Here is a 25,122-nt window from a genome sequence, read left to right on the forward strand (position 1 = left end):
ATGATGCCACGATTTAACACTGGCACGTTGTCTTTACTCTCACTTCGCATCCCATAAGACAGGTATGTGTGGAGGAGGATGTGTAGCTTATTTTGTAGCTTTTCGCGTGATCCTGAGGTAGGTTTCTTCTGAGGAGCAAAGGGGTGGGGACGGTGGGAGGAGGGATAGATGAGCTGGTGTTGTATTTGATCATACCAGTGCTTTAAGTGGTTACAAACATGGTTTTCCCCTACCTCTGAGCTCTCAATGCTGCTAAAATCTCTGCCATTCGTACAATGTACTCCAGCCCCCTCTCTCGGACTGACTCTGGCTCTGTTTGCAAGATATCCACATTGTTCTAAAGCATGCACCTCTTTCTGTATAGTTCCAATCTTCTGATTTTATGGAATACTTATGCCTGTTTGCATTACAGTCAAAATAAAAAAGTGAACTAAAGCCCATCAGACCTCGTTCTTCTCTTCTCTCTAAGGTTTTAATGCTGGAATGGCTCTCCCGATGTCTCAGGGTTGCTCTGGTTTGCTACCTGTAATGCCAGGCCACTATAAATCAGCAATATGTATTTATCTTCAAGACAAACACTTTCTTGTAAGGTCACCTGAGTCACAGCATGGCATGGCATCATCTATAGCATGTCCGTCAGGATACTGCCACAGCCAGGCAAGCAGGGATGTCTGCACACAGCCCAGGGCAGCTTTTGGTGCTGGAGCTGGAAGAACACAGCCGCAGTGCTCCAAGCAGGACCCGAGAGACCTGGGCAAAGAGAACGGCTGCATGTGGCCAGGACAGTGAACCTGAAAGCAGTGTGGCTTTTGACACGGGGTGTTGCAGGGGGTACAAATCTGCCTTTATTTAAACAGACATCCCAGTGCTCCCTGAAGAGCAGCAGCACACGGATGTGATCAGGACAGAAAGATCCTGAAGCTGTCCGCAAGGAGCAGGATGAAGGAATCCATGTGCAGGAGTGAGGGGATGCTTCTCCGGCGAGCCCTGCAGGGCCAGGCTGGTGAGGGGAACGCGGCCATAGTGTTACCTGATACACAGCGGTAGTTCTACCTTGGCCAGCGCTGTAGTTACACCTTGGCCATAGCAGTGCCATGACCCTGGACACTGTGGTGGTCTTACCTCAGCCATGGCGGCGGGCTCACCTCACACCGCCATGGTGTCAGCCACGGCGGCGGGCTCACCTCACACCCTGGCGCTCTCACCTCCGCCATGGCCGCGGTGTCACCTCAGCCGTTCCCCCGGGCAGGGCAGCAGCCACCTTGGAGTCACCTCACTCGCCGTGCAGCGGTTACCTCAGCCCCCGCGGGGGTGCCCCGGCCGCCATGGCGGCGGCATTACCCCGGGTGCCACCTCAGGCGTGCATGTACCAACGTGCAGCCATGGCGGCAGCGGTACCTCAGATAACGCCACACACCCCCTGTGAGCCCAGGGCGGGCGGGCACAAACCACCCGGCTCCCTGCAGCCGGCCCCGGTCTCCTGCTGCCGGGGCGAACGGCGTTTTGGAGGTCCCACCACGGGGGCAGACACCGCCTGTCTTGAAGGTAGGAACTTCGCAGACGCTCCCTAGGCTCCGCCACTGACCCTTACCCAGGCGAAGCGGCGCGTTCCGCTCCGCGGCACTTGGCGGACGCTCCCTAGCGCCTACAAAGGGAACGGGCGGCCGCGCTCTACGCTTCTTCAGGCGGCGGCACTTGGCAGACGCTCCCCGGGCCGTGCCCCCGCCCCCGCCGGAAGCTGGAGACGCTCCCTAACCCCTCCCGCGGGGGGGGGGGCGCAGGTAAACATCCAAGATGGCGGCGGAGGGCCCGGACCCGGACCCAGACCCGGCAGCGGGGCCGGGGGTGCCGCGGGGCTTGGCGGAGGCGGACGGTGACAGGATGGGCCTGACGGACCTGCCGGGAGAGCTGCTGGAGCTGATCCTCTGCTGCGACGTGCTGGGAGCCGCCGACATCGGGCGGGTGTCGTGCACCTGCCGCCGGCTGCGTGAGGCGTGCCAGCCCCGCGGCAAGGTGTGGCGGGAGCGCTTCCGCCTCAGGTAGGGCCCCGCGGCCTGGCGAAGGGGGGGGCAGCGGGGCCGGGCCACACCGGAGCCGGTCTAAGGTCCCCTGGGGCTGGGAGGGCCCGGGTGCTCCCGGGGTGATGGAGCCGAGCGGCCCGCGTCACCCCATCCCTGTCCCTTTTCCCTTTCTGTAAGGTGCATGCTGAGCCCAGCATGGGCTGGACGAGCCCAGCGGCTTTTTGGTGTTATCTAACGGGTGAGATGTGGATGTCCTTCCCGAGCAGGGGCTGCTGCAGGGCTGCTTCACCACCTGGGTCCCATGGGGTGGGATCGAGCTGAGCCCCTCGGAGGAGATGTGTCCTTGCAGCCCTTTCCATAGCGCTTGGGCTGCCTGCAGTCCCCACAGGCAGCCTGGGGTCTGGCACTGGTTTGGGTGTAGGGCCACACACGCTGGTGGTGTTGATGGGCCTCCCAGGCCCCACTAGCAGCTAACAGCTTCCAGAACAACTGCCAAGGCTTGTCCTATTGCAGGGCTGATGTGTTACAGCAGTAGTGCTTATTTGTAGTGCCTTTGGGAGAGCTATTTTCACAGAAACCAAAATCCTTTGGATTGACTTCTGCTGCTCCTGAGTTTAGATTCCCCCAAATGTGGTTATAGGGTGCCTGGTGAAAGCAGAGTTGGGTTGTAATTGGTGAAGCTGTTAATACTTTAGCTGGGAGTAAAGCTTGAGTGATGTATGGCTTGTGCTACACTGCTTTCAGCAGTCCTAGAAACACCACTCCTTCGCTAGGGCTGCCAGCCTATCTAGAATAGGGCATGCTCATCTGCTACCTGGTTTTGTCTGTGTTTTGGCACAGGACAAGTAGCAATATTGCTTTTCTTAATTGCCACTTGGCTTCCTCAAATGAGAGAATTATTCTCTTTTCATGGGTGAAAAAGGCTACTGAACCGTTACAGCTTCCCCAGTTCACTGAGCTGTGGCCAGATCCTGTCACCAATTCAGTGCCTCTGGTTTCTGAAGTGAACCTGAAATGTTACAAATGGGTGAGATCCAGCAGCTGAAATGGAGTGTGGTGGGTGATTAGCACATGCTGTTGTCCTCCTCTGGCTTTGATAATAGAACTTTTGGCAGGAGTTTGCACATTGACCTTGTCGTCCTGGCTGGATTCCATCGTGAGTAATTGCGCTTCATCTTCCTAACATTTTCAATATCATTTCAACCCCAGAAATTACTCTTTCTCATCCTAAAATAAATGATTGTAATTGTTATTACGACGTGGCTACATTTCAGCAGCAGGTGAATGGCTGGGGAGCCATCAGCAGAGAGGTTGTTATGTAATGGGAAGTTATTTGGATAGTCTTTGACTTTATTTTGTACCTGCAATTGCACTGGAGTTTTATGATTAACTGGTAGTAAAATATTCTCTGTGTGTGGATGGACATAACTGTGTGGTTGAGTCAGTTGGTAATGATTTTTGTACAGAAGTAGTGGCTTAAACATTTGGCCTTTTCTCTAGTTATAAAAATAAATATATGTAGATATATGAAAGTATACATATGCATATATATATATGAAATCTGAAAAGTCTAAGGCAATCCATGTAAAAAAAATGTTTTGTAAAAAACAGTTAATATTAACAGCATCTCAGTATGTGACATAAACATCCCTATAAATTACAAGAGGCCTTTCTCTCAGGTGTCTTCCATCTTCAGTGGTTCTTCTTCATGTTTCATACACAAATGATCTTGGTATGTTCAGAGCAGCTGTGGGTATTGCTGTGCTGGTGTTTTATTGCGCTAGGTGCTGGCTCTAATAGTCCCCATAACATTACCTGAAGTTAGGTTTTCAATTGAACCTTGAAACACTGCTCAGTAAACTGTGGAATGTGTTTTAGCTTTTGCACTTTTGGACTCATTAAAACAGGTACAACTTTCTTCTACAGGGAAGGTGTATGTTTGTTGGGGGGGGGGTGTCATAATTATTTGTTGCATTAAGAATGAACAGCAAAAGCATTTAGCTGTCACAATTTGTCTTCAGAATTCTGGTTCCCTCCAGTAGATGTTGCCACCAGCAAGGGCAATAGAGGGAGCTCTGTTTTGTGCATCCCTTTAATTAAACCCACAAGGCAGGAGGAAAAGCAGAGACAACAAATTCTCATTCTGTTAGATGACAAGTTAGTTTACATGTCATACTGCTTCAGAATGCCATACTTTGTTACTTATTATAAAACACTGCCTCTTGTCTGCCAATATGATACCTGTTGATCTTGCAAAGCTCTAGAGGACATACTGAAAGTGTATAGGATATTTAGGTATTGAAATATCTAAAGTCTGACCTTTTGAAGGCTTCCTGCTGACAGGCTTCAGGAGACCTTAATTTTAACTAACCATCAAAGTAATCAACAAAATCATTTGGGTTTATGCTTTGGTGCTTGAGTCATTGGCTTAATTTATGCAATTACATTTAAAGTTGTGCTGTGTCTTGGCAGTGTCTCAGCTCTTCATGTCACATGCTTACAATAAGTGAAGTTTCACAGCTTTGGAGGTTCTTGGTTATATGGAAATACTAATGAATGTATTCACTTATGTCTTCTTGTGTAGATGGCCATCGCTGCTGAAATACTATAGTCACACAGATGGTGTTAGCTGGTTTGAAGAATACAAAGCACGGCACAATGCTGGCTTGGAAGCCCAGAGAATTGTAGCTTCATTCTCCAAAAGGTTCTTTTCAGAACATGTAAGTCATCTTGTATAAATATGTGCAACAACCCCGCTACTTGTTTAGTGTTTTTATTGGTTTGTCTTCCCCTCTCTCTTCACATCTTTTCAACTATGCCATCAGAAATTTTGTATTTCTTCACTTTGTATGAAAATGCTCCATCACCAGCCAAAAAGGGAAGGAGCTCAAAATGCAGAGGTGCATAGATTCCAAAGCACGCTCTGCATATGACATTCAGCTGCTGCTGCTGCATTTTTAAAAGCTCTTTGCTCATTGCTGCATGTTGAGACCTGGCTCTGGGAACTTCGGAAGGACCAATAGTTTGTTGACACATACCACAGCCTATGAGTCTATCTCGCTGCAGGTCTTGTGCAAGAATGTGTCCTGCAAGTTGTCAGAAGTCATTTGAAAACACAACCAGACACAGGTTCACTGAATTGGAGATATGCATAAGATCTAGCGTGCTTGTGCTGCTCCATACACCCACTGTAGGAACCCTGAACGCTGTAGTAGTTAGTTCAGATTGCTGTAAGATGCTGCCATGGGGCTCTCAGTGGATCCTTGTAATGAATCCATAGACTAGAGACTATAAATACTTGGTGAGCTGGGCACACAAACTTAAAAACCTAGAGAAAACTTGGTTTTGAGACCTCTTATTAAATTATGTTCTTTTGAGAAGAATCTGTTGTACTTTGCGTAATTCACTGTCTGCTTTGGCAGGTTCCCTGTGATGGATTCAGTGACATTGAGACTCTTGGGTGCCCAAGTCACTTTTTTGAGGATGAACTGATGTGTATCCTTAACATGGAAGGAAGGTAAGAGAGTGAGGGGTTAGGAATGGAAGGGATTTTTCTCCTTTCAGTGGTTGAAGGAGAATGTCACTGTGGTGGATGCCTGACCTCAGCTTCTGTCCTCCTTTAACTCTCATAAAACAACATCCTCAGGCCTACCAAAGCTGGGAAGTATTGCTATGAGTTTAGTTTCAGAACAAATGTAATATTTCCAGGAGAAACCATGAAGACTGTTCTACAAGAAGGAGTTCCTCTGGCTTTGTGTTACTGTTTGTTGCTTGTTTCCTTGTCAGTTCATGACATCTCTCGGGACGACGGTCCATGCATCCTTTTCTCTGTAGTAGTTTTGACTTAAGGACATCCTCACATTTCTCTTTATTTAAACCTGTATCAGTTTGCTGAAGTCATTTGCAGATGAGGACACAGGACAGGAGGGAAGCAGGAATACTCAATGAGAAGTATGAACCCCTGTGTCATGAAACTACAGCATCTTTTTTTTTTGCCTCTTGTTGCTTTTCTTGGCTATAGTAGGTCAGTGCAATCTTTGCAAATAAGCAACTGAGTTGAATTCAGCCATTGCAAAATTTGCAGCTCTATAAACTATTCACACGGGTGAAATGCCAAGCAGGTCAATAAAACTTCTGGCTTGCATCTGCCTGGGTATTCTCATCACCGTGGTTAACACTGGGCGAGATAAGTCACTGCTTTACTTGAAGCTTTTTCTGCTGGTAGCATATAAACCATGCTGATCTTGCCATGATACGAAGCAGCAATAGATTGCTCTTGATGCAGTCTAATAGCCTTGGTTAAAGGGACTGTTAGTAGAGCTTGGAAGAACATAACTGTAATGGCAATCATCTCATTTTTTGACTTTTCACATCCATTTTATTACCTTCTCTGTTTGAACTGGGACTAAACATCTCTCATTTGACAATTGGTTAAAAAGCCTTTGAGCCTTTGCACTGGCCAAATGCCTCCCCATAAAGCAGAATTGATGCTAATTACACCCTGATTAAACTGTAGTTATTGCCATTCAGGAGCGTTAGGCTAAATCATTTCCCTGGAAGATATCCCAATAAAGCAGTTGTCCCTGTCGAGCATCCCGATTTATTGGAAAGAGGATAGTGTTATGATTGTTCTGTGCAGAAGTACGGAGAAGGCTGATCTGACCTGCAGTCTGGAGGAGAGGAAATGTAAGCAGGGACAGAGGGTGGCTTCTGAAGAAGGAAACTGGTCTTGTTTTAAACACAACGGGGACAAAGCACGGGCATGAGTAGAATTCTCCCTTTGGGTTTTTGGGGCCAGGGCTTTGTGCCATTCCGAACTGCTCAGCTCAGTGAGGCACTAGATGGCCCACTGCTAAAGGCCAGAGCTTTGATGGTGAGAGGATACTTTAAGATTGACTCTGGAGGGATCCAGTCAGAGGGTAATGTTTTACTAATGAAATCAGGACTTCAGTCAGATCTTCCTGAGCTGCTTTGGTTAGGATCTGTGTTGTTTCACATGATACTGTATCCTCTCAAGATTACGTATTGGTGATAGGTTAAAAAAGAGAGATGATAGCAGCAATGTTTTGCTTATATTGTGCTTTTTTGATGACAAATTTCCTTTTAACACTTCATTGTTGGTTGACTCTTCACTTATAACAGTGTTATCAAATTAATTTAGCAAAGCAATAGTCTTAACTTGTAAACCTGTATTCACTGGAAAAGTGAAACCAAATGCTCACCCTTAAAGTGCCTGTTTAGGGCAGTACTGCTTTCTGTATTTAAATGTGCAGGAAAGGTCTCACCTGGAAGTACTATGCAAAGAAAATTCTCTACTTCCTACGGCAACAGAACATACTGAAAAACCTGAAGGAATATCTTCAGCGCCCAACTGATCGGCAGTCGTTTCTGGAGGGTAAGAGCACCTAATGGCAGCTTTCCATCATTTCTCCTCTACTTGGAAAGAGCCTTCCTTGCTTATATTTCAATTAGCCCTTAAACAGTGACTGAGAATTAAGTTTGCATTGTTGACGTAGCTGAAATCCTTAAAAGCCTGCAGTGGTTGCACAGTGTTGTATGGGAATGTCAGGATTACCTTAGCTTCTGACAGTGCTGTGTGCTTGAATCACTGCCTATGGACAGATGAGCTGAAAAGCAATGGAGAAAATGTTAAACACTTCTATTTGAGTCTTGAATAATGTATTGAAGCAATCAGCAGTAGCTCAGCATCCTCATTAGCTGACATTTCAGAAGCATTTTAACAGTGGCTCACAGCCTACCAGACCAACTGATTTGATTTCAAGTCAGCTCCCTCTTATCTACTTTGCCAAGAGCTTCTCAGATAAAAGCAAGGAGCAGCCTGCAGGCAGGGGGAATTGTTACAGCTTGGAGCCTGTGCATTGTGATTTTTCTCTCGGGAAATATTTGCTATTGAAGCTGTGCAGTGTATCGCTGGGGGATGGATGGAAGTCCAGTCGAAGGGTGGGAAGGCACATGCACCTGATAGGAGGAAAGAAAAGGCTTTTCTGCTATTCATGTCCTCAGTCTGGTGAATTATTCTCCTCTTCAAGCTTTCTGTGGAGAATATAGTCTTCTAAATGGATCAAAAGCTGCCAGTGGCTTCTACGAGTCCCTTACTCCTGATACGTACCTCAAAAATGTCATACTAAAGAGTCTCTATCACCAAAGCTGGTTCTTGTTAGTGGCAATAGAATTTGAAGAAGAGACTGTGGTAGGGAAAGAAGGGAAAGCTAGAAGTAGCCTTTTCTGGAAATAACTGAAGCACTTAATTGTGTGACTTGATCGTATGGGTCACAAATACATGCATTTGTCTGCTGTGGAGGTACTGTTAAAGCACCAACACAGTCTTTTGTGAAGTTTCACCTAGTCAGCATGGGGAGCACTTTGGGGGGGGGGTTGTGTGGAAGAAGACGTTGCCTGGGCCCCTCCTGAAAGGTTTGAATACAGGCCTGTCATGGACATGTTATCAAAGCATGTGGGAAGCTGGAAGAGCAATTTTGCATCCAGGCAAAGTTCTTGCAGATGAATACAGTTGATGCCAAAGGTTAAAAAAGGTGGGAAAGAGCAGTGGTGACAAGATGACAAACAAGATTCTCAGAAAGGGCTATTGTTTTCTTGCAGAAGTTTGACAGAGGGGGCTTGGGCAGAAGGAAAATGACAGTTTCTTCTGTAATAGTGGATTTCTGACATGAAGATGGAGAGCAGGTGTGGAAGAGAAAGATGAATGTAGCAGAAAAGGGAATGATAGCTATGGAGGATGTGGCAAGAAGAAATCAGAACTGAAGCAATAGTGAAGTTGATATGATTTCAGGCTCTGAATAAAAACCATTGTAGATTGGGAGGACGCCAGGTGTGACCAGAGGGTTGGCTGGTTAAGCCTGGTCTAGCAGCATACCTGCTCGATGTATGAATCTATTGCTTTCCCTTCCAGATGGTGGAGAGGAGAATATTGAATTGGATTGGTATTTCTCATGTCAGCTTATTCTTTGCATTTTATGTGACAAATCCAATAAATGACTGCAGATTTTAAAAGGAAAGCTCTTATGTTCTGCTGCAATTGCTTGCTGCATGCCTGGAATTTAGAGCAGGGGAAACTAAGCCAAGAAAAAACTGAAGTCCTGTTTCTTATATAGCTTGTTTTTTGCAGGTGCTGTTTTAATTGATCAGTACTGTAACCCCCTGTCAGACATCTGCTTAAAAAGTGTCCAGGCACAAGTGGATGATATCACAGATAAAGTACGCAAAGTGCTGCGGAGTAGGAACCCGAGGCACCCCAGCTTGGCTTCCAAGGCAGGTACTGTACATAAACACAGGCTTTGCTGCAGAGCATTTCTGTAAGCCTAGATACAGGTGGAGAAGGTGAAGCTGTTGAGTTATTGATGCTTAAAGAGCTGTTGGACTTTATTCCCTGGGAAGCATATTCTGACATTTGCCTGAACCAGCAGTCAGGCAGCAGCCCCAGGGTCTCAATAGCCCAGGGTTGTCAGTCCATCTGATGCTGTCTAAGCAAAAAGAATTAGGAGGGGTGTTCTCTTTTCCTTTTTTTTTTTTTTTAATTTCCCCATTTGTACCTGAAGACTTAAGTAGTCCTGATAAAAGGTAGGTGCTTTAACATCTCCAGAAGTTGGGCAGCATCTTGCTCTTTGGTTTATTAATAATCACTATTAAATGTTTGCTGTCTGTCAAATGGATGAATGGGTGGTCTGTCTGTACCTGTATATCTGGTGTGGCCAACCTGGGGCTCCCAAGCAGTGAAAGCACTCTTCCCATACCCAGACAGTGTGACGTGTCTGAGCTGCAGTGCTATGCTGGCACAGGGTGGTTAGGATCCAGTCCTTCAGCCACAGAAGGAAGCGAGGAATTGCTATGGCACAGCTTAGTTGCAGGGTGATCCACTGAGCCGGGCCATGTTGTGAGCAGAGCTCTACAGCACTGCCATGGTAAACTCCAGCTAGTCTCTTCACTATCTGAATTGTCTTGGCGTCCTTAGTCCTTGGGCAAAATTCAGGTATAAGGTTCATTGCATGAAAGTTAAGTACACTTGTTTCCTCAGTCTTTATTTCATTACATGTATTTTTAGGAGAGATCCTGATCCCAGAAGTGGAGCTTCAGCGGCAGGTGCTTGATGCTATGAACTGTGTCCTATATGAGCAGTTGAAATACAAAGGAAACGAGCTGGATTACTACAACTCCCTGAATTCATACATTCACCAGGTACGTGTATGTCAGGCAAAAAAACCAGGAGACTACAAAGCTTGAGGCATCCATTTATGGTGTTTAACTGTCTGAATATAGTCAGACAAATAATGCTCTGTCAGGTTGATGTATTTTCATCTGTAAAATCAAGCGTTGGGGGTTTCTGTTTTTTTCTTAATATTCCTCATGGTTTTATCATGCTTTTATCCTCAGGTTTTGATCCGCAGGACAGGAATCCCCATCAGCTTGTCTGTGCTGTATTTAACAATTGCCAGGCAGCTGGGAGTCAGACTTGAACCGGTGAACTTCCCTAGCCATTTTCTGCTGCGATGGTGTCAAGGAAAGGAAGGGTAAGTGACGTGCTGAATTTTGAAGTTATGCCCACAGTAATAAAAGCCAAAAAGGATTTACAAGTCCAGACCTATACCAGAATGTTGTATTATTTTCTTTCTGTAATTATAACCTATATGGAGAAAAAGATCAGACCTCTACAGAAGTTTTCCCAGAACTGAACTATGCTGCTGTTAAATGGTAACAGATTTCCTGTGTGCAATAATAGTAACCATGAGGTAATGGTTCTCTTACTTAAGAAAATTATGAAAAGCTGAAAAGCAGAAAAAAGGTGCTGATTTCATTTAACCTTCCGTACAGAACAGTTGCTGCAGGCCACTGCTGCTGTTCTGGACATTTATTTAATTCCCTGAGTCAGTACAGAACATGTCTTTGACCAGATCGTGATCAGTTTACAGAACTCTGTGGTTTGTGAATGACATCAGCAGTCCAAGAGACCCTTTTGGCACTAGGCTTCAGACGTCATATGCGTATGCCTTCATAATATAATCTAGCGATAGATGCAGCAAACCTGAAGGAAAGAACTGGCATGATGGAGTGAAATGTCCCTGTAGTTGTTCTGTCTCTTCCCATATATGTTTATCTGAAGCAGCAGCTAAGAGGACAGAGAAAGTACCAGGTAATCTCTTTTTAGGCGAGAGCTGCGGTAAGAGTGAGACTTGCTAACAAACAAGCTTCAGAGTGCTGAGGGAAGCACAGAAATAGGAAATCCTGCTGGATCATGAGACCCATCATCACAGTTTAGCTCCCTTTTTGTTTCCTTAGAAGCACTGATATCTTTGACTACACCTACATTGATGCCTTTGGGAAGGGAAAGCAGCTGACAGTGAAGGAGTGTGAGTACCTTATTGGCCACCATGTGACTGAAGAATTCTATGGAGTGGTGACTTCAAAAGAGGTCTTGCAGCGGATGGTGGGGAATCTCTTAAACCTTGGCAAGCGGTGAGTTGATCACTGGGCCTGTCTGGCCTCTGGAAAAAAGGGCCTAGAGTGTTCTGTCTGCATATGTGATTCTTCTTCCTCACAGTATGTGAGTGCTTTAGAAAGATGTCAGTCACCCCAGGAGATTTTAAGTTCTGTATGCCATGTTCCATTCTCTAGTTGCTTTTAATCACCTGCAGTTGTGTGGAAAGAAGAATATTTAATAAAACTAGTTCTCACCAAGGAAACGGACAGGTCTCTTTTTGCTTTGTGAAAAGCTGATAGGCACTGTCCATCATTGAATAGAGACCTTCATTATGACCTGGTAAGCACAATCCACATGCTCAAATGGGCAATTTTAGAGATATGTTTGGTTTGTATGTTTGTAACAAACATCTGGGTTTGTTTTCAGTTGCCCCTGATAATCACATAGTCAGAAATCACAGAGTGAAAGAGTTGCTTTAGGGTTAATTAAGGTAGGGGTACAAAAGCAGATTTCAAAAGGAAATGGCTTGGAGAGCTAATTATACATGTAGGATTGTTTGACCAAGTGGAATATCAATGAAGTGGGAGGATAGATTCCAATCGGAAGTCATGTTGTAGCATTTTTTCCTGCTGAGCAGGCTGTTGGATGCTATGAGTGATGGTCAGTGCTAGAGTCACTGAATGAGCATGCCTGTACCTGTGGCATCATTTTTGGTGACTGTCTATGTACATCAGAGTACTGGGGACAGGGGTTAAAGAGCTAGTCTTACCACTCAGTTTCTTTTTTGCTGGCAGAGAAAGCACTGATCAGTCTTACCAACTCTTGAGAGACTCGTTGGATCTGTACCTGGCCATGTATCCGGACAATGTGCAGCATCTAATGCTCCAAGCTAGGTTATACTTCCACCTGGGAATCTGGCCAGAAAAGGTACCCTGCCACTTGGTTGTATGTTTTCTGATAGACTAAGTACTATTAACACTGGTCTATTGATTTTTGGACTACGTCAGCTTGCATTACAGTCTGCCACGAGTTGTTTCTGTGATAAATACAATTGAATGAGTTATCACATTTCAGAGAATCAATTTCTACTCTGTGAAGCAGGGAAAGCAGGATGATGCTTGCTTGCTTGCCCTAGAGGAAACTTGTGAGCACCATCAAGTCTGAGTTATAATTTATGATTTACTGCCCAAGCCTGACAGCTTATCTTGCAACCAATGCTATGGACTTTAGCTGTAAGTTACAAGAGCGTTCTGATTTATGCCTGGTTTTTGGTAGTGGTGGTAAAACTCTTGCTGGGCTCATATAAAATCAATTACCTTATTAAAAAAGTTACAGGAAATTATCTTTTAAAAATACAACCAAAGCTATTCTCTGAAGCCTTAGGCAGACAGTCAGTGGCTCTTGTGAAAAAGCAACTAAATATTCTTGTCCTTGGGATTCTTTCTTAATCCCACCTTTACCTTAGCAACTTGAGTGCTGCTGTCTTGTGAATGTGGGAAAGAAGGTGCTGAGTCTTACAAGTTGTCTAAGTTGTCTAGATCATCTCTGTGCCTTTCACTGAATTAAGGCCCAGGGAAGAAGTATGTAACTCAAAGTACCCTTTCTTTAGTGTGTCACTACAGCAAAGAGGTGTTCCCTAGTGAAAACTCCTTGTACTGCTTCAGTGAAGCTCATGCACATGGACAATGCCTGTGCCATTTCCAGAAGTGAAGTTTGGGTGAGGAGGCAGAATTACTGGCTGGACAGCTGAGCAGATGATAAAGCTCTTTCCACCAAGGTCACTGAAGTTCAGGACTGCTGGAGAAGCTGCCTTCTTTTTGAAGAACAAACTGTGCTGAGCTCGCCCTTGCTTTCTTATACCAGCAAATTTTAGGATCACCACATTAAAACCAGCACGAACTAAGACATTGTGTACAGAGGGGACTCACTAAGCTGAAATAGCAACTGTATGTATGTAGGGGACAGCTAAGCGAGCCCCTTCAAGATCTTCCTTCCCCTTTCTGGCACTCAGTGATGTATTTGTAAAGCACCAAGGCTTTGCCTACTTGCGTTTTGCTGCCCCTCAGAGCAAATAATACAACATCATGGCTGAGTTTTCATATGGTTTCTCTGCAGCACATTGCCAGATGCACTGAAAATGTGCAAATTTGGACTTTGCAGTATTGCATCCAGTCGTTCCAGGCTGTTGGGTAGGATTTTAGCCAGCCAGAGAGAATGCTCTATGTCTGACAGAAGAGAAGATACCAGATTTAATAGAGGTCTGCCAGATTTATGGCAAGTGGTACAAAATCTTAAAAGTCAAGCCAAGTCGCACAGAATGTTGTCCTAAATGTTAGCAAATAACAGTAAATTAAATAGCCAAGAATCTGGCAGCTCTGGTCACTGTCAGGCCTTCCCCTTTCTGTAGGATTTTCCAGGATTTTCTCATCCTTCTCAAGATGCCAGCCAAAGAATTAAGGTGGCCAAGAAGCCTGAGCTCTGCTGCTTCTCATGCCGTCTTATTCACCTGTTCTTTCTCTGAATCTGTTTTTATCCACCTCTTGGCTGATGTTCATGCTCAACAGCATGAGATTTCTGTTCTGCTGCTGCTGCTCTGAACTTAGAATGACCAAAACTTCCTTGTATGATCAAGGAGACAGTCCCTTTGCCAGGTGCTGAAATGTGGCAGCACTTGAGGTATTTGATGCTGGGACAGACATGTCTGTCTTTTCCCAACCAGTTTAGACAGTAGTTATATTAAGAACAAGGAGGAAGACAAAAAACAAGAGTAAAACTTGTATTTCGTGCCTCTAACAAACTTGGCAGTGGATGCTTGGCAGTGTGCCAGAGGCTGTTGGTGGGTGGGTTGGTGTTCTGGTTTGCTACTTTGAGAGCACTTTTAGAGTTGGTGTTCCTCAGTCATCCTGAGAGAGCAGGTTCTGTGTCTCTTTTTCCCTTTATGTGGTATAGCATCACAGAGATTCTTTGCCCTTCCTTCTGTGCTGCCCTGTTTTTCCTCCATCAGGCTCCCACAGACATGCTGAGGAACTCTTTTAAACTAAAATGCTTCTTCTCAAGTACAGCAGTCATCTGGGATGACCTTGCAGGAGCAGGTCAGGAGACTAGCAACAGTATTAACATTCCAGAAACCTTGAAACAGTCTTGTCAATGCCCTGTGGTCACAAAATGTGACATGACTAGCTTGTATGACTTAGTTTTAAGGAGTTATTGTGCTCAACAGTGCCCTTCCTTGGAAGTAGGGAGCTTTACAATTAGAAAAGGAGAGGACTGTGCAGTTTCTGCAAGCTAAGCAAGTGTAAAGAACTACTTGGAAGTGTGTACGTAGAGCAGAGGTTCTTAGTCCTGTGTGGAAAACTCATGTAGTGGACTGGCACTTAGGCCTGGGCGCTTAGACCCAGCTAAGTTGAGTAATATATCTGTATATATATGTAAGTATTGGGCTGCTTTAGAGACTTGTTCTGAATCTGTCTTTTTGGCTTGCTTGCTGAAGGTTCTGGACATCTTGCAACATATTCAGGCTTTGGACCCCTCCCAGCATGGGGCTGTTGGGTACTTAGTTCAACACACCCTGGAACACATTGAGCGGCGGAAGGAGGAGGTGGGACCTGAGGTGAAGCACCGTTCAGATGAGAAGCACAAAGAGGTCTGCTTTTCCATTGGGCTGATAATGAAACACAAGAGGTGAGCTCTTCAAAACCTTCCCCCCATTAGCAGGCTGTAAGGATGAATGCAGAGGTGTTGGTTCTGACAGTAATGAGATGTTTTATCTGCCAAGGAGATACATGGAATGGAAAATGCCATTTGCATCTATGCCATGCACCTTGTAGGAAAATGGGAGCAGTTCCGTCCTTTGAGAGCAAGTGCATTCATTGCTGTTTGCTTGCAGAGGTAAAATTTCCACAGCCCAGAGCTCTTGAAGAAACATCAGTAATCAGTTTCTGATGAGGGACCATGGAACAGAATCTACTTCAGAAGAGACTGTAAGATTCCTAAGACAGCTTATGGATCTTTCCCTGTGCTATTATTATCCCCTCTTCCTGCATTGCACAGAGGCTTTGTGTCCCTGTCTCTACCACTCTGTCAGAGTGACATGCTAGCCCTGTGTTGCTTCAGCTAGTTCTCTGACTCGACATGTGGACATATTTAAGGGCATCAGTAGTGACAGTTACAATACCTCATGATGAATCACATAAATATGCTGAAAATAATGATGGCTTTGGTTCTGAGAGTTCAGTACTGGGATTACCACATCTGTGTGATGGGCACAGAGTCATTGCACAACACAGTAGGATGGTCGATTCCCTCTCTATTGTTTCCTGTTCTTCTGTTTGCTGGCTTAGAGTCTTTTTCCCATTCTCTTTTCCTTGCTCACATTTAGTTTTCCTTTGTCCTCAGCTGTTTGTTCCTGTCTGTTTATCCAGTCACTCCTGGTCATTTCTCCAGCCTCCAAATACACACACAATCTTTTTGTGCCACCTGACTGGAGGTTCCTGTCCTGTTTGTGCTGTATTAGTCTTGAGAGACAAGAGCTGGCTCTGGAGCTCTCACAGTCTTTGGTGTGCTATTTCTTTAGATATGGCTACAACTGTGTGATTTACGGATGGGATCCTGCTTGCATGATGGGGCATGAATGGATCCGGAACATGAACGTCCACAGCCTTCCACATGGCCCCCACCAGCCTTTCTACAATGTGCTAGTGGAAGATGGCTCTTGCAGATATGCTGCTCAAGGTGAGTAAGTCTCCTGTGTTTACTATCCATTTTAGAAGTACATTAGGAGAAAGGGATGTTTAAGGGATTAACTCTTTTAAGTATGAAAGATAAACTGTAAGTTAAGATTGAGGTAGGAAGGAAAATGATTTTGAATCATGGCCTGCTTTGTTTGCTCTCCATGAATGAATTTTAAGGACCACTCTGGTGTAATCTCTTCTTGCCCAAGAAGCGTGTTTTGGATGTGATTGTTTTTATTGTGTAAACCATGATTGTTGCTTTTGAAAGAAGTCACTCATCTTTTACTGCACTCTTAAGTTCTGTCAGTAGCTCTTGCTCTTTGAAATCATATTGTGCTTTGGGCAGGACCTCAAAACAGGATTTAGTGAGGGAGCAAATAAGCTTCACTTGTCAGGGCATGGTTCTGAGCAGCTGTCATCAAGACACTATGTGCCAAGAGCACAGGTAGCATGGATTTAGTGCCACCTTGCATAAAACCAGGACAAAAATTAGTGTCTCTGCAACTGCAAAGCAATGTAGAAATCTTTGTCACTCTTCATGCAGTATACCATAAGAAAGGAAATTCTTGTCTGTTGGACAGAATATGAGGTTAGGACACAGGAGGAAGTGTTGAACTGGGGTTCAAAAGGAAAAATAATAAATCTAACTCTGTATGCTGTAAACAGAGTGTTCCTTTGCCTCATGTTTGCTCTTCTCCCTCTGATCCAGAGGCATCCCATCCAGCTGGCAGGACAGCTGCACAGCCTGATTGTATTTTGCTAAGAGACATGGAAGCTGCTGGAGTGGAAATGCTGAACAAAATGCAGTTCAGCTCTTTCACTAGGGGTGCTCTCTAGAACATCCTAATCCCTTATATGTGACCAAGAGGTGTTTGTACAGGAAGGGACACTCTCCTACCTTTGCAGGTGTAAAGTGCAGGTGTTTCCTGGTGTCCTGAGACTTGCTTTATATTCAGTAGATGAAGTGGGGACTGGGCATATTGCAGCTTCTTATGGCTCTTATTAGGCAGTACTTGACCTCTCAAGCTCTTAAAGACCAAAAATTCTTGATATTAAACTATAGAGTCATACAATCATAGAATGCTTTGGATTGGAAGGGACCTTAAAGCTCCTCCAGTTCCAACCCTCTGCCACAGGCAGGGACACCTTCGACTAAAGCAGGTTGCTCCAAGCCCCTGTGTCCAACCTGGCCTTGAACACTGCCAGGGATGGGGCAGCCACAGCTTCTCTGGGTACCCTCTTCCAGTGCCTCAGCACCCTCACAGGGAAGAACTATAGAATAATTTATTCATAATATATAATAAAATATGCATCTCATACTTGTTTATAAGCAATTAGACAAAAAATATAATACTGATTCTAGAGGACAGTGTATTTTAGCCAAGCTGTAGGTGACACTGTTGTGTCTGTGGCATATAACTGGTTTGATATTGCTATTGAAAGGTTTGTCCTTGCTTGCTGAAATCTTGCTGATGAAATCCCCTCTAAAATAGATCCTCAGATCACTTGGGAAGGGTCAGTTTCATAACTTACTGACCTGACTTTGTGGAGGGGGTGATAGTTTTTTACTGAAAGAATCTTAAGTAATGCAGAGTTTTATCTAAGCAGTTCAGAAATAACCTCAAGCTTATTATAAATAACTGCACCTCAGTTTGAGTCCTTCCTGTATATTTGTAGGTTGAGCGGTAGCTAATTCTAAACCACCTGCTTCATACAGTGAGTTTGATGTCTACCTGTCCTTTCTCGCCTTTTTTGTTTGCTCTGTGGCAGCCCAGGCCAGGTACCTGGCTCAGAACATGCTATTCAGCATGTTTCTCAGGCTCCCCACCTAGTGCCAAACTCAGACTCTTCTCCCCTGCCAGCTTCTGTTTCATCACAGTGTTTTTCCCTCTGTTCACAGCTCAGTGCTCAGCTGTGCTTCTGCAGAGCATATTGGAGTGTCAGTTGTCTTCTGCAGTGGTGCAGTATACAAACAAGGTAGTTTGCAAGGACTGCACCAGCCCACTGAAGTGTTAGAAAGTGCTTGTGCTTTTGGCTGCACACAGACCTACAGTAGCTTCAAAGCACCTGTATGGATTAATACAACTTCTGTGTGCTGTCTGTAGTGAACTGAATAGTTTGAGACATGAATTATTCCTGAACGCATCCCATCTCGTTCCCACCCTACCTTGCAGATCAGTCAGGCTTTGGGACTTCAGCAGCTTTGGTTTCTACCTGTGTGTCTGGCACCGTGCTGGTAGAACTGGCATCATTTGGGGACTGCTGCAGGGCACCTGAACGTGTGATTTAGTGCTGGGCTGCCTCCCAGTCACACTGCTTTATGCAAACACTGCAGGAGCAAAGGGGCCCTCAGCTTGGGTTCCCTTTGTGTTTTAATGCCAGTGCTTCTACTGTTGTGCTTAGTCAGGTTATCTTGTGCAGAGGAGGAAATGGGCTGCCCTGGGAAGGAATCAGTGTGGTGTTCTTAGGGATTTTTCTCTTAACTCGGAGAAGTTTGGATTTAGGGAAGTTCATTTTGCTGTGTGAGAGATGCTTGAAACCAGGCTGGTGACTTAGAGCTAGAAAGCACTCAGCTCCTCCGCCAGGACAACCCTGTGCAGTCAGCCTCCCCTTGGAGCAACTGAGAAGGATCTCCTCTAGCAACTGGATCTCTCATGGGGTTTGTGGCAGAGAGCTCACTGTGGCAGCTTCTCCCTGTGCTTACAACCAGGACCTCTGAATGAGCAGGAGCAGGCCAGCATCCTGCTACTTTAACCTGATGCCAGACAGTGTAGTCTCAGGCATAAAACAGTTTTCATACTGCTAGTAGATGGGGTCAGCATCTTTTAGGACATGAGACTACGGAGCAACTGTAGTGGTGCACTCTGTGTAGTTTCCTGGATTAGCTTTTTGTCTTTAAAGAGTCAAGATGTGGTGTTTGTAGAGACAGAAACAAGACTTAAGAGAGAGGCAGGATTTATTGCCTTGCAGTAGGCCATTTTATGAGGTGATAACCCCTTGTTCCCTTTCCTAACAGAGAACCTGGACTACAACTCTGAGCCTCGGGAGATCCCTCATCCTGACATCGGCCGCTACTTCTCAGAGTTTACTGGCATTCACTACCTAGCAAATACTGAGCTAGAAATTCGGTACCCAGAGGATCTGGAGCTCACACGTGCTACAGTTCAGAAGATCTACAATTCAGGCAAGGAGTGAATGCAAAAGGCACCATGAGGACAGAAGCAGCTGGAGTGTAGCTTTACCCTCTTTGCAAAACTTGCATGGAAGGCAAGTTTGGTGACAATCCTTTGGCTTAATGCATTGAAAATTGCATTGAACTTTGTTAACTGGTGCTATAGCATCTTTCTGTTGCCTGCCTGCCCATTCTGGCCCAGAGGCACAGGGACACATTGGTAGTTGAGGCCAAGCTTAAGGATCTTGCAGGGACGGTCATGTTGGAAAGCGTGTTGTCCTCTGGAAGGATTTGCACATACTACTTGTTCTGTGATTGTCTTGCCTAGAAGGTCAACTCGGTGAGATCCCTGGTGTGGAATATGGAAGAAGTCACTCTTCCAGGGAAGGAAGTTGCTTGTCCTTGCAGTGATGTGGGTTTTGTTTGGTTGTGTTCTGGGGTTTTTTTAATGTTTTAATCTCATGCAGGTGATAGTTTTTAAAGTCTCTTACGTTTCACTGTTGTCTCCTCCGGTCTGAATTCTTGGTCAGGTTTTGCTCCCCCTCTGTAGTCTGATTGTTCATAGAGCTACCATTCCAATTCTGAATATCCTTATGGGCCTGGGAAAGAGCCCCAGCAACAAAACCAGTAGTAGCTAAGCTTCCAGGGGTGGCCAGAGCCCTGGTGACACTGAGGTCAACTTGGCCACCTTGCTGATGACACAAACTTTCCTAATGCTGAAGATGAGCTTCTAGCCCTTTCCCTTGCCTGCTAAACATATGCAGTCCATGTTCTTGCTTTGGTTTTTGGTCTATTCATCGTTTATGTCCAGGGCAGGATCTGTGGCACAGCTGTGAGTGCTCCCAGGATGATTTTGAATCTCATGGCACTGTTTCATGGAAACCTTGAGGTCAGTCTTTCACCCCTCACTCCAGGAGAGATGGGAAGGAGAATGGAAAGAATGTAACTCCCAGTGTTTGAAGGTCCCACCACCCATTGCTCTCAGTGTAGTTCTTAACAGCCCCTTGTACCGTTGGATTTTCCCAGAGGCTGGTGCATGGTAGGGGATGTGATATACCCACTCAGTGCCATGCTCTTTGGCCCAAATGTCTATAAGGTTATTCCAGAAATGAGTCCCATTGTCTGACTCACTTCTCTCTGGGGTGCCGTGTCGCCACAGGACTTGTTTCTCAAGGCCCAGGATAGTGTCTGGGGCAGTGGCATGGGGCACAGCGTATGTTTCCAGCCACCCGGTGGTTGCTTCCACCATGGGAAGCACATGGCGCTTGCCTTGGCGGGTTGGTGGCAGTGTGATACAGTCAATCTGCCAGGACTCCCCATATTTATACTTCAACCATCGTCCTCCATACCAAAGAGGCTTTAACCCCTTGGCTTGCTTAATTGCAGCACGTTTCACACTCATGAATAACCTGGGCAATAGTGTCCATTGTTAAGTCCACCCCTCGGTCACGGGCCCATCTCTGTTGCATCTCTGCCCTGATGGCCTGAAGTGTCATGGGCCCACCGGGCCAAAAATAATTCACCTTTATGTTGCCAGTCTAACTCCATCTGAGCCACTTCAGTCTTTGCAGCTTTATCCACTTGTTGGTCGTTCTGGTGTTCCTCAGCGGCCTGACTCTTGGGTACATGGGCATTTACGTGGCATACCTTCACCACCAGGTACTGCACCCAGGCAGCAATATCTTGCCACAGCAAGGTGCAGCAGCCTACCTCTGCTCTGCTTCCATTGCTGCAACCACCCCCACAGGGCATTTGCCACCAGCCATGAGTCAGTATAGAGGTAAAGTACTGGCCACTTTTCTCATTCAGCAGTGTCCAAGGCCAGCTGGATGGCTTTCACCTCAGCAAACTCTCAGTTCACCCTCTCCTTCAGCAGTTTCTGCAGCTTGTCATAGGGGACTCCATACAGCTGCCTTCCATCTCCAGTGCTTCCAAAGCACTGGAGGGACCCACTGGACTAGATACTTGCCCATACTCTCCCACACACCCTGCCACTCATGACTGTCCAGCCTCGGGGAAAATCCCTTTGATGTATGGGGAGCTTCCACTTGCTGCCATCTCCAATCTGTAGGTATTCATGCAATACAGTGGGATTGTGACTGGAAACTGGCCAGCCCTGGAGTCAGCCAGACTGTGTATGAAAGAGAGATGTGAATTCCTGCAGCTTGAGGCCTTCTTCCTTTTTGCCAAAAGAGGATGGATTTGGGGGGAGTGCACACTCTGCTGCCCAGAAGGGAAGAGCTTCAGCAGCTCAAGGCACATGAATTTTAACATGACTTAAAGCTCCAGACAAAACCACTGCAGAAAAGGTTTTCCTCTGGGATTAGGTATTACAGGGGTACAGAGTGACACAGTGTCTGTGCATACACAGAACCTTCATGTCTGTGGTTTCTGAAGCAATGTCTATAGACTAACTGCAGTTAGTGTCTCCTGTCACTGTCCACTTGCAGTACAGTAGTTATCTCAAAGATGAGAATTAGGTACTGTGCCCTGTAGAGTTAGGTGGATGCTCTATTATAGCACTTCAGGTATCCCCACATTAAATCCCACAGCCCTCCTCTTAAAAGAATGCTTGAACTGCATGCCATCCTATTGGAATATTAAGCACTGATTAATATGAGAAATAAATGTTGAAAGCCCAGCACTTTTGCCAGTGGAGTGGTGGTGGTGTGCAGGATCTTGGTGCTTTAGGAAGAACAGCCCTGTGTGGGTAGTGCTGAGGAATGGTGAAGGTGCTGTACTCGAAGTAGGTATTTGTGTTTAAAGATGTCTGTACTGGGATGAACTTGGAGGGAGGGAGGAAGGAAGGGACTAAAGAATTCAATGGAAGGAGGATGGACCCAGCTGAAAGCCAGGTAGGAGTCATTAGGCAGAATCATAAAATCCATCTCTTGGTGGCCCCCAGCCCTCCAACCCTAGTTGAGGTTTGAAAACAGAATCCTGGCAGGGATGCAAGGCTGGGAATGGGACCTTGGAGTCACAAGGTTGATGCTGGTAGCTGAAAACAGGCATGCAGGAGCAGGGCTTGGGCTCCCCATTCCCAGCCTCAGCTTTGAGGTTTGCTCTGTAACAGCATAGATATTGGTGAGCTTCCTGAGGCTTTCTACTCCTCTCTGCCAAACAGGCAGTCTGCCACCTTGCCCCCCTCAAGTGCATCAAGAGGATTGCCACATACTGAGCTCACAGGAGTCCTTAGCAAAAGAGGCTGCATCAACAGAAAGCTACCCAGAGTTGCTCTGAAAACTGGTACTGGACGATGCACATGTAACCCGCTTGTAAACGTGCTGTGTGCTTTAGGATGTGGGTCCCAGTGTACAACAGACCCCATTATACCCACCTTGCTGGGGCCACTCTAGGTTTATATCATGGAAAGAGTCTGAACAAGGAGGAAACGTGGGAACTGCTCTTCATGAGGTTCTCCCAGTCTTCCCCCACCCACAGACTTTAGCCATTTCCAGTTTTGCATGGGGTGCGAGAGGAGAGTGTCACAGTAGAGGACAGGCACAGGGAAGCCAGCAGCCTGTAAGTGAAGTCTCTCATCCCTTCAGCAATGTTTTACAGGTCTGCCTGCCTGCTTTGCCACACAGACCACGTCAGTGCCAACACAGCCTTGTATGTGCCAAATTCAGAGGAGACTGGAGGAGCTGCAATAGGCACCACACAACATGAGCACAGGGTCCCAGGCCAATTCTGGGATCCAGACAAAACCAAAGGAAGTGGTGTGTAAAGGCTCCCCTTTCTGTTCCTGTTTGCTCAGGCATGCCAGCCACCTCCTATGGTGCTGCTTGTGGGGTAGACTGTGTTGCATGCTACAGGCTGAGTCTTGACAAGGAGGAATTCCCATGTAAGTATTTATTGGCAGCTGTCGGGGACCCCAGCCCAAGGATCCAGTGTGGCCAAGGAAAAAGAGCCACAAGGATACCTCTCTATCCCTGCTTGAGAACATCTTGAAATGCACTTCAGTTCCCATGGGCTGAGCATCCGAGGTCCAGCACTGCTGGGTGACGCCTCTTTGGGTTGGTGGAGGTCACATTAGGTGTTTGCTCTTCTGTCCCTCCTTCCCTGGCAGCACAGGCATCTTTGCAGTCACCATTTCCCCAGGAAAACAGTGGATCCTGGAAGTTCCTTGTGTCTGTGAGTAATGTCTGGGTCCTTGTGGATGTACGTATGTTGAAGATGGTGCACGTGTTTTGTGATCTGTCATGTCTGTGCAGAGCTCATTTGGGGAGAAGGGATACTTTGCTTTCTGGAGAAGGTGGAATTGCCCTTCTCTTGTCTGACTTGACCTGCCACCATCTCACCAGGCAGAAAGCCTGGCCAGGTTGGTCTGGTGCAGTACCAAAGTCCTCTGGTCCTGAGTCTCCTGGAGACAGGGGTGAATTTCCCACAGCATGGAGCACCATGCAGATGGAGAATGCCTTTCCATCTTCTCCCTTTTCTTTCTGAGTCCTGGGGACAGGACAGCTAGGGTGCTATCATGTTAAAATGGTTTTCAGGAGGGTGAAGGAGAGATGTATGGAGAGGATGAAAGTAGGCTGGGATGGGGTAGGAAGCAGGTAGTAATTGTTGTCTGGATCGTCAGGACAGTGGCACAGAGAGCTGAGGCAGTGGTGCCACTGGATTTTGGGGGCTTGGGAATGTCATACAGTTGGTGCCATTCCCAGATCTCCTCCAGCAAGGGCTGTGGGCAGTAGCCTCCTGGGGCAGGTTTGTTGTCCCTCCCAGGGCACTGTCTTGGTGTGCTGCTGCTTGTGAGAGGGGCTGAAGAGCTGCTCAGGGCCCTGTTCCCGGGGGCAGGGGAAGGTGCAGCTGATGGTGCCCCATCCTTTTGGGATCCATCCTGACCCATGGGGCTGGTGAGGACGCACTACAGCGGAACCCAACAGCCCCCAGAGCTGAGGCCATGCAGAGAGCGTGGCCTCTGTGCCAAACGTACCAGTTTGTCCCCAGCCTTTACAGCAAAACCAGAGCCCCCAGCACCTGCACCGCAGCCACGGAGAGCTGCACCCACTGGGGCTCTGCTGCCGTGTGCAGGAGGGTGAGGGCAGGAAAGGACTGCTGGGGGTTGGAGGAGAGCCCCTGGCGATCTTCTGATCCCTCCCAGGCCAACTTCACGTTCACGTTGGGTTGCTCAGGGAATTGTCCTGACCCTCAGAGCGGGTTCTGAGCATCCCTGATGGGTGTCACAGCTCCATGGGCCCTACCTGCCTGGCTTGTGGCTCTTCCCCAACATCCGGACCCAGGGCCTGCCCGTGTAGGCAGGGATGGAGTGGTGCATTCGTTACCCCTCTCTCCTACCCTGCTCCTTTCAGCTGGAGATGCCTGGGCTGGGCATGGAGACACATTAGATGAAGAACTGCTGCCCCGCACCTGAAGGGGGAGGGCTCCTGAGCCCCAGGGTCCTCCTGACCCTGCTGAGGTTGCAGCCTGGGGCCATCTCCCCTTTCTCCTTTATTTATTTTCTAAAGAAGCAGGTATTTTGTTTGCTCTGGGGCAGGTGCCGGCTGGGATTGGTCTGGTTCCTTTCCTGTTTCTATTTCGCTTTAAAACAATAAACCACACTGACTTGCTACCTGCTGCCCGAGCCTCCTGTGCTTCCGGAGCTGGCTTGAGCCCCACTGCCTTGTCTCTTGAATGCAGTTTCCTCTTCCCTGGTGCCGGTGGGAGGCTGATGTGTCCCTGCCAGGGTCCGACCCTCTTCTGGCAGCGAGAGATGCTGGTAAGAGCACCCACCTCTGCAGCGGC

At 46.7% G+C, this 25,122-nt stretch overlaps 1 protein-coding gene across 2 annotated transcripts; it reads left to right on the forward strand.

The window, feature by feature from the left end:
• The first annotated feature begins 1,629 nt into the window (after positions 1–1,629).
• On the forward strand, positions 1,630–19,874 carry FBXO21 (F-box protein 21). 2 transcript variants are annotated; one of them, XR_009745661.1, is made up of 12 exons: positions 1,630–2,039; positions 4,606–4,741; positions 5,444–5,538; positions 7,295–7,416; positions 9,169–9,315; positions 10,102–10,235; positions 10,431–10,567; positions 11,334–11,510; positions 12,270–12,402; positions 14,966–15,156; positions 15,251–15,363; positions 16,049–16,184. XR_009745661.1 is itself a non-coding variant. In XM_061465780.1 (12 exons), the coding sequence occupies exons 1-12, from the start codon at positions 1,795–1,797 to the stop codon at positions 19,398–19,400; spliced, it is 1,854 nt and encodes a 617-aa protein (XP_061321764.1). In that variant the 5' UTR covers positions 1,769–1,794; the 3' UTR covers positions 19,401–19,874. The 2 variants fall into 2 exon arrangements, 1 of the variants encoding a protein (XP_061321764.1); XM_061465780.1 differs by lacking the exon at positions 15,251–15,363 and adding an exon at positions 19,222–19,874 and having other exon boundaries at positions 1,769–2,039; positions 16,049–16,206.
• Positions 19,875–25,122: the final 5,248 nt, after the last annotated feature.

Source organism: Pezoporus flaviventris, unplaced genomic scaffold (genome assembly GCF_033815535.1).
Source record: "Pezoporus flaviventris isolate CSIRO_AGI_PZ_B2104156 unplaced genomic scaffold, CSIRO_AGI_Pfla_v1 ptg000041l, whole genome shotgun sequence".
NCBI classification, from domain to species: domain Eukaryota; kingdom Metazoa; phylum Chordata; class Aves; order Psittaciformes; family Psittacidae; genus Pezoporus; species Pezoporus flaviventris.